The sequence below is a fragment of the Solanum pennellii genome, chromosome 7 (genome assembly GCF_001406875.1).
Source record: "Solanum pennellii chromosome 7, SPENNV200".
In the NCBI taxonomy this organism is placed as follows: domain Eukaryota; kingdom Viridiplantae; phylum Streptophyta; class Magnoliopsida; order Solanales; family Solanaceae; genus Solanum; species Solanum pennellii.
Window position 1 is genome coordinate 57,346,139 of NC_028643.1, and position 9,677 is coordinate 57,355,815.

Below are 9,677 nucleotides of genomic sequence, written 5' to 3' on the forward strand. Positions count from 1 at the left end.
ATGGATCCGTTGAAGTACATTTTCCAGAAAACAATGCCGACCGGAAAGTTGGCCAAATGGCAGATGCTTTTGAGTGAATTTGATATTGTGTATGTGACTCAGAAGGCGATAAAAGCACTGGCCTTGGCTGATCACTCACAGAAAATCCCGTTGATCAAGAGTATGAACCGCTCAAGACTTATTTTCACGATGAAGAAGTATCATTTATGGGTGAAGATATTTTTGAAACGTATCCTGGCTAGAGATTATTCTTTGATGGAGCGGCTAATCACCAAGGAAAAGGTATCAGAGCGATCTTAGTGTCAGAATCCGGTCCGCACTATCCTATGGCGGAAAAACTCCGATTTAATTGCACGAACAACATGAATGAATATGAAGATAAATGCGCTTTTGGGGTGCCAGCCGGCAAGCTGTTGGGATTTATAGTCAGCATAAGGGGTATTGAGCTCGATCCTTCCAAAATTAAGGCAATTCAAAAGTTACCTCCTCCGAAGACGAAGAAGTAACGATGAGTTACTTAGGGAGATTGAACTACATCAGTCGATTCATAGCTCAATCAACTGTCGTGTGTGAGCCTATCTTCAAGCTGTTGAAGAAAGACGCTTTGACAAAGTGGACTGAAGAGTGTCAGACTGCTTTTGATGCTATCAAGAACTATTTGTACAATCCACCGGTATTGGTTCCTCTGCGAGATGGGAGTCCACTGTTACTGCATTTTTCCATCTCAGATAACGCATTTGGATGCGTGCTTGGGCAGCATGACGAAACAGGGAAGAAGGAGCGAGCCATCTATTATATTAGCAAGAAGTTCACGCCATATGAGTCTCGTTACACTCTTTTGGAGAGGACATGTTGTGGTTTGACTTGGATTGCTCAGAAATTGAGGCATTATTTGTCTTCTTATACTACATATCTCATCTGCAGAATAGATCTGTTGAAGTATATTTTCCATAAAGCGATGCCGACCGAAAAGTTGGCCAAATGGCAGATGCTTTTGAGTGAATTTGATATTGTGTATGTGACTCAGAAGGCGATAAAAGCACAGGCATTGGCTGATCATCTCGCAGAAAATCCCATTGATGAAGAGTATGAACCTCTCAAGACTTATTTTCACGATGAAGAAGTATCATTTGTGGGTGAAGATATATCTGAAACATATCCTGGATGGATATTATTCTTTGATAGAGTGGCAAATCACCAAGGAAAGGGTATCAGAGCGGTCTTAGTGTCAGAATCTGGTCAGCACTATCCTATGGCGGCAAAAGTCCGATTTAATTGCACGAACAACATTGTTGAATAGGATGCTTGTGCCTTTGGTTTGAAAATGGCCATAGTAATGAATGTCCACGAGCTGTTGGTTATTGGAGATTCAGATTTATTAATTCAAAAGGTTCAAGCAGAATGGGCCGTGAAGAAGCCGAATATCACGCCATACGTGCAATATATACAGACGTTGTGCAGAAGATTTCGTAAGATTGAGTTCAGACATACTCCTAGAACACAGAATGAGTTGGCTGATGCTCTTACCACCATTGCCTCAATGATTTAAGCATCCGGATAATGATTATATTTATCCTTTGGAACATCCGGTCCATTGTTCAATTGTTGAAGAAGAATCAGATGGTTTGCCATGGTATTTTTTGATATAAAGCAGTACTTAGAGACCGGGAGTTATCCTGAAGATGCCACGTCTAACTCAAAAAAGTTGATACGCCGTATGGCCCTCAACTTCTTCTTGAGTTGGAAAGTCCTTTATAGGAGGACTCCAGATTTAGGTTTTCTCAGATGTGTCGATGTTGTTGAAGTTGCGAAGCTTATTAAACAGATACATGCTGGAGTTTGTGGTACGCACATGAATGGAATCACTTTGGCAAGGAAGATCCTTCGAGCCAGTTATTTTTGGATGACTGTGGAGCATAATTCTTGCAAGTTTGTGAAGAAATGTCATAAATGTCAAGTGCACGGTGATTTGATCCAGTGCCGCCTCACGAACTCAATGATATGAGTTCACCTTGGCCATTTTTAGCTTGGGTCATGGATGTTATTGGTCCAATAGCGCCAGCCGCTTCTAATGGACACATACTTATTTTTGTTGCCATTGACTATTTCACCAAGTGGGTGGAAGCAGGTTCTTACAAATTGATAAACAAGAAAGTTGTAGTTGATTTTGTTCACAACAATCTGATATAAAGATTTGGAGTGCTAGAGTCCATCATTACTAATGGCGCAAATCTCAACAGTCCCTTGATGAGAGATATACGTGAGAAGTTCAAGATTACTCATCAAAACTCAACCGCTTATCGTCCTCAAATGAATGGAGCTTTAGAGGCCGCCAATAAGAACATCAAGAAGATCCTAAGCAAAATGATTGACAATCATCGAGGTTGGCATGAAATGTTGCCATATGCTTTGTTGGGATACCGAACGACCATCAAAATATCGATTGGGGCTACTCTATATTTGCTAGTATATGGAACATAAGCAGTCATACCTGCTGAAGTCGAGATACCGTCCTTGAGAATCATCCAAGAAGCTGAGTTGAGTAATGTTGAATGGGTAAGAAAGAGAATTGATCAGTTGACCTTGATTTATGAGAAGAGAATGGTTGTCGTTTGTCATGGTCAACTATAATGACAAAGAATGATTCGTGCTTTTCACAAAAGAGTCAGAGCCATAATTTTTGAAATCGGTCAGTTAGTCCTTAAGCGCATTTTTTCTCACCAAGATGAGTATAAAGGAAAATTTGCACCGAATTTGCAAGGGCCTTACGTAGTTCGCAAAATATTATATGCAGGTGCTTTGGTCCTATCGGAGATGGATGGCACTGCCATGGCCGAAATCGATCAACTCAGATGCTGTCAAGAGATACTACGTGTGAAGCTTAGTTTGTATTTCTTTCATTTCCTTGTATGAGTTCTATTTTGATTATATTTTTTTTGTTTAAATCTTTATCCATCTTTTAATGAACTACCTCTGACTTGAATTCTCTAGAATGATATACGTAGGCGGCCTATGTTGGCCTTGGTCACCCCATTTATTACTTTCAATATTTCTTTGTATCTGAACTATGTTCGACCTAAATTCTCCAGAATGATATATGTAGGCAGCCTATGTCGGACTTGTTCACCCCATTTATTCCTTTCAATATTTCTTTGTATCTGAACTACGTTCGACCTAAATTCTCAAGAATAAGATACGTAGGCAGCCTATGTCGGCCTCGATAGTTTTCTTTGTAAATTTTCTATTGTTGTTAAACCTTGAAGGGGGAACTACGTTTGACCTGATTCCTGCCTCAACGGGATACGTATGCGCCAAAAGGGTTCTGTCATATCTCCAGTAAGATTTCTGTTTCTCTTTACGATAGAAACTGGGACAGAATATTTGAGAGGGACTCAAAAATTCTCAAGAAGAAGATTTTCCTCAAAGAGTCAATATCGAAGCTACCGAGAAATTTGCAACTGGGACAGAATTTTTGATAGAATCTCAAAAATTTCGTGATTTACTCACCGGTATAAAAGGTAAACAAAGATAGTTAACTGGGACAAAAATTTTGAAGATGTCTTCAAAATTTCAACATGGGTTTATCGGCAGTCTATTGTGATTTTGAATACTCCCCAGCAAAAAATCAGATAGACCTTTAAGCATCACACTCAAAAAAGTTCGCTAAGCCTGACGTGACATGACACCTAGCAATAAACTTATCACAAAATACTAATTTTTCAAAAAATTAATTTTCTAAAAATTTTCCCTTTTTATTTCATTTGTTTCAGCATAAAACATTTTGTATTATCTCTCAAGAGTCGAAGAATTAGAAAAATCAACCGGAGATAGCGGGACGGGGAGCAGACAAATGAAGAATCAACACATATCAGTTCGTTTTAAAACTAACAATTTTCCATGAACACAGGTTTATAGTTTTGCCCTAAAATTAGCAAATACCTCCGACCAACGAATATGGAGAAGTCATGGGGGAGAAGGGTTCCCCCAAAATTAACAATTTTTTGGTGGATGCAGGAAATATTTTATATTACTTATATCGGAGACTTGGGAATGTGAACATTATTGTTTCATTCAATTCCCAACAACTTGAAGTCTATAATGAAGATATAACTTCATTCAAAGATGAATCGAGTGAAAATCTCACGGAAACAGTTTACAATTTTTCGTAAAGGACGTCATCTGATCATATTATCAGATATGATATTATTACTATCCGGAGGGGTCATTTTATTTGTATTGTCGATTTAAAGGATACACAACCTAGATGGTCATTTCACTATTTGTCAATTGATATGGTTATCCAGAAGGCACCTAGAAGATAACTATGTCGCTCGACTGAAGCAATATCTTCATTTTGTAGCAAGGATGGCATCAAGAGAAAAGATCATGCATCGTGAGTTAATATTCACACATGGCAGGAAGATATTCATGCCCGCAGAAAATCATGCATCGCGAGTTAATATTCATGCATCGCAGAAAATCATGCATCGCGAGTTAATATTCACACATCGCGGGAATATATTCATGCCCCGCAAAAAATCAGCATCGCAGGAAGATGTTCATGCCCCGCAGAAAATCAGGCATCGGTGGAAAATATTCATGCCCCGCAGAAAATCATGCATCGCGAGTTAATATTCATGCATCATGGAAGATCATGCATCGCGAGTTGATATTCACACATCGCGAGAAGATATTCATGCCCCGCAAGAATTCATGTATCGCGGAAAGTCATGCATCGCGAGTTAATATTCATGCATTGCGAGAAGAAATTCATGCATCGCGGGAAATCATACATTGCGAGTTAATATTCATGCATCGCAGAAAGTCATGCATCGCGAGAAAATATTCATGCATCAAAACAAATCATGCATTGCGGAGAAGAAATCATGCATTGCAAGAGAAAATTCATGCATCGCGGAAAAGTCATGCATTGCGAAAGAGAAATCACGCAGTACCAGAGAAAAAAAACCGTGCATCTCAAGAAAAATATTTATACCTCAATATCAGCTGCATCTTTCATTTGGCAAGACTTAATGCCAAGAGAATCATCGAAGACGACACCAGGAGAAATATCAACACTGCATCAACTTTTATTTATTTTGACATCAAATGAAGAGTACATCGAAGATTATATTGCAAACATAAGACATAAGCTTTATTTGCTTTACGTCAAACCGATCGAGTTGACGTCAATTGCAAAAGGAGAGCAATTAAGTGTCAACATGGTAAAAGACACTATCTCCTATTTGAATTGCATTCTTATGCTAACGAGTTTTATCTCAGTCTTTGTAGAGAGCATCCGAAAAGATGAATTCTCCAAAAATGATCCACGGGTGCGAACGACATAAAAAACGATGCAACGCAACGAAAAACTTTTTCTTAGCAGCGAACTGGGTCATAGTCCAAAGAGGAGTGTCAAACTTTTAGGACATGAGCAGAGGATGAGACTTCCACCACAATCAAAACACACCCCTATCAGAAAGCATCTGAGTTTTCTTTAGATTTCTTGGTTTCGGTCTAGCATCCGGAAATTCTGGTATCAGCCGGAAGCAAGTTTCCAATCCGAATGGTAATATACCAACAGTTTTTGAAATTATGTTCGTGTAAGTTCTTACCCATAGATGTGAAGAGCTCCATCTTCATGGCTAAGAGGTTGCAATCCTCTTTTTCATACTCGACTTTATTTGTCACTCTTCTAGAACCAAACTTTATCTAGCATAATAGATTTTATTTTCAACCGATCGAGTTGAACTACAAACAGCCTAATTCCTCAGTTCAAGAATATGTCGGTAGGCTTAATATTGAAAACTCGGTTGTATTCCAACATTTGCTCTTAAATCTTATTCTCGAGCATCTCGATTCCTTCATAAATCGGTATGGAGATGTCTTCCGATTTCTTTCAAAATTGTGAGTTAAATCAAGCGTATCGAACTATAAGTGGCCTGAATTCTCATATAGCCTGAGATATATAGGAGACCCATTTCCGGGATTGGGCCATAATTCCTAAAGACCATACCAAAAGCCCTTTCTAGAGGATGAAGATGTGGTCGACCAAAATTGGATTAGTCAATTTCATTTTCCTCGCATTTCTTGCATCAATCCAAGTAAAATGAGGGACAGTTGTTGACACTCATTTTTGACCCTCCCCGATAGAAATTGATTAACGAGCTTCCTAATTCTAAGCGATTGGAAATAATTTGATTTTATAAAATTTAAAATGTCCTTATATCATTTTTCTATAGTCTTTAGATAATATATATGATTTATAGAAGTAGTTATTTTATATATATCTGAAAATCGTTCCAATAGATTTTATTTTGTTTTAAACAACTTAACTATTTAATCTAGCCATTTAATAATTTACGCATTTGGATTAATTATTAATAATTAAATTGATTATTTTATTTTCGTTATGATTAAGGAGCTTGTCAAATTTATTTATAATTAATTTATCTCATTTATTTATTTCGGACGAATTTGCCAAATAATTTTTAATTGATTAGTCTTCTAGTTCTCAGACATTTTTGGGCCTCCTTCTCTTTTCCATTAGCCCAATTCAATTTCCCAACTATTTGAAAATGTTTAGCCCACCCCCAATTCCCTTCCCTTTTTTCCCCAATTTAAACCAGCCCATATTCATGCTTTTAAAGACCATATTTTCAACCCCAAAATCCCAATCCAGCCCTTTTCGCATCCAATCCCGGCCCAATTTCCTCTTCACAAAGAAAAATCCAGAGTAACGTAAACACTCCCAGAAACGATGCCCACCTTCAACCTCAGCAACCCAAAACCTGACCCGCATCGTCTTCTCTTCTTCCAGCGCGTGAACGGCAAATACACAGCGTTATTAGACGATCTCGCTACGTGACAAAAGCAATGGGTATAGCGTGAAGAGCGAGTTCACGGCGATACACGCAAGTTACACGGTAAAGCGAGCAACTGTTTTTGCATTTTTATCTTCCATTAGCTTTACCCGTACAACAGCGCTGTTCCAAACCTTCAACCTCATCCTTGACTTGCGTGGATGAAGGCCACGTCGATCACAAGGACGATTGGGTTGAATCCAGGCGGTCCGTTCCCTGCATCCTCACAATTTTGAGGGATTTTTGGGTGGAATTCTCGTCAAAAGATAGTTGTTCTTTGGCCCTTGAAAATTTGAATTGATATTTATATTTTGGGGATTCCGAGTTTGCCCTTTTCCCCCAAAAATCTCAACCCTAATTTCCCATCTATATATTCTTTTTCATTCACTGTAAGAAGGGAGGAGAAATTTTTGAAAAAAAAGGGAGAAGGGAAGAAAGATTTTTAATCGGAAGTTTTTATCATAGAGAGTTTGAGGAAATTTCTGGAGAAGATCGATTAAGAGATACAGTGAGGAAATTTCTGGAGAAGATCTGGCAAAACTTAGTTGTCGACAAAGTATCGTGCTTCCTTTTTTTGCGTGCGAGTTCCTGTTAGGGTGGTGGAAGTCGGTCGCTGTCTAGCTCGTTGTTGTCCCACTCACTGCGCCAAAGAAGGTAACGCCTCCTTCTTCATAATATTTTGCATATACTATATTTCTGATGTTGCCTTCGAGTGTTTTGGAGGCCTGTGTCACAGCTGTTTGTCATTGTAATCTTTGGTATTTTGATGTATTGTGTATGAGTGCTTGAAAGACTTTTCGTTTGCTCGTGATGTTAGTTCCAAATATTTGAGTTGATTCTTTAACTTCTATGTCTTCAGAGCCAATGACTAAAGATTTCACGTAAGTTTGAGTTTAACATAGACGGTGATTTCAAGTGGTTAAGGTTGAGTGCTCTTCTGTTAATTTTTGAGGCTATATGGTTAAGTTGTTTGTCTCCCCGCTGCCGTTATATCTGAACCCTTTACCGAGTTTCCATCGGCATGCTTTGCTCAATTTTTAGTATCTTTCTTCTATCATTCAGCTTGGGACTCTATTTGTTATTGGGTTTTTAAGTATGTTTAAAGTTAAAAGTCACTGATGCAGCAGTAGACCGCCGCCTTGTGGCGCCATTTTTATTTATTCTTAGAGCGAAATGTTTCTCTCCCTTTTGTTAGATTTTCGAAAAAATTCTTTTCCCTATTCAAGTTTGAAGTTCTGAAGCCATTTATATTTTCTGCCTTCTGCCACTGTTTAATGAGTTTTTGGCTTTGAATTCATGTCTAGTTTATTGGCGATTTTATCCTAGTTGGAGCGACGGGTTTTTAGTGTCTTTATTTACATTTTAGTATATTTATCTGGGATCATGTTCATTTAGTTGGGTTCAGTTCTAGTGTAGTAGATTGATTCAAATTCCTTTCTTTTGGCTGAAATCATGCTCAGAATAAATGTTTTAAAAATAGTCGAGTCGCTTTCAAGCGTGAGGCTTCGTTCCTTTTCGTTTATGCATCTATTCTTTCTCTTATTCTTTTTCCTTAAATTGTTTCTTTCTCGCCTTGCGCCTGACCTATTGGATGAAGTTAAAATTGGTTTCAACATAAATATTAGCTACTGCCTACTTCCAGGCTTGTTTTGTGTTTTGTTTCTTAGTCTTAGTCCATGATAGATTTGTGAGTATCGATTTTGTGGTCATATTGGTTTGTCGCTGTTTGGTTCGCATTAGTTTTTTGGAGAACTAATTGTAATGAAGTTCTTTTTTTCTCAAAGTTGTTATTAGTCCTTCGACTGATCATAAAGTATAAATTTACTTACCTCTATCTAGTCACTTTATATGTGGGTTCGTTTGCTTCTCTGTTCTTTTTTTAAAAAAATCTTGCTTTTACTAAAATCCGACTCATAAGATCGTTCAGGATATTATCTCTTTGGTGGACAATATCTCATTATATGATCTGTTAAACTCTTAATTTCAGGTAGAATTGTCTAAGGCTCTACTTACTGTCCACTTTCTTAACTGTATGTTTAATATATGTTAATATGAGAGAATGCCATAAAAGGGGGGGGGGGGGTTGATTGAGGTCAAAAGATGGAATTGGCTTATAATTTGCGCGTCATTTACATCTGTAGTTTCTAGTTTACGCTCGAGCTTTGACCTCTTTGTTCGAATGACACATGTGACACAATTTTACTCTTTCAAAAAAGTTAGCAACACTCGTTTGTTCATTTTATCCTTTTTTATTTGTTTAGGTGGTTACTGCTTTTAATTTATCCTCTTGTTCGTTTGCCTAAAATTCTGTTAGAGCTATTTTTTTAATAGCTAGTTGGTTTGGAGTTGCAGCTGCAATTGGGTCTCTTGTGACACCTTTGAGAAGCTAATTTGTCTTATATTTTGGGTTGTTACTGCTAATTCCACTAATAACAGTAGTAATATAATATACATATAAATTAATAAATAAAATGATAACAATAAATAATAAATAATATTAAGTTTTTTTGTATTTATTTCCCCTTGCCATTTGAAGCATTATCTGTTTTCTTATATTTTTTCTTACTTTTGTTATGCATGAGATGCCTTACCATATTTTTGTTACTGTCTTTCGTGGATTACCGGAAAAAATGTAAATGTTTAGTTTTTTGAAATTAGTGTAACGACCTGTTTAGTCGTTTTGAGCAGCAGATTTTATTTCTGGAAAAACTGGCTGAGACGACGGATCCCACGACGGACCGTCATGGGCACGACGGACCGTCGAGGGGGTCTCGTTCCAAAACACTTAGAATTCTGAAATTTGGGTACTGAAAT

The 9,677-nt window shown here is 37.7% G+C and overlaps 1 protein-coding gene across 1 annotated transcript; it reads left to right on the forward strand.

Annotated features, from left to right (window-relative positions):
• LOC114078014 lies at positions 1 to 1,549 on the forward strand. The gene is made up of 4 exons (XM_027918510.1): positions 1 to 282; positions 653 to 1,086; positions 1,186 to 1,258; positions 1,301 to 1,549. The coding sequence occupies exons 1-4, from the start codon at positions 1 to 3 to the stop codon at positions 1,547 to 1,549; spliced, it is 1,038 nt and encodes a 345-aa protein (XP_027774311.1).
• Positions 1,550 to 9,677: the final 8,128 nt, after the last annotated feature.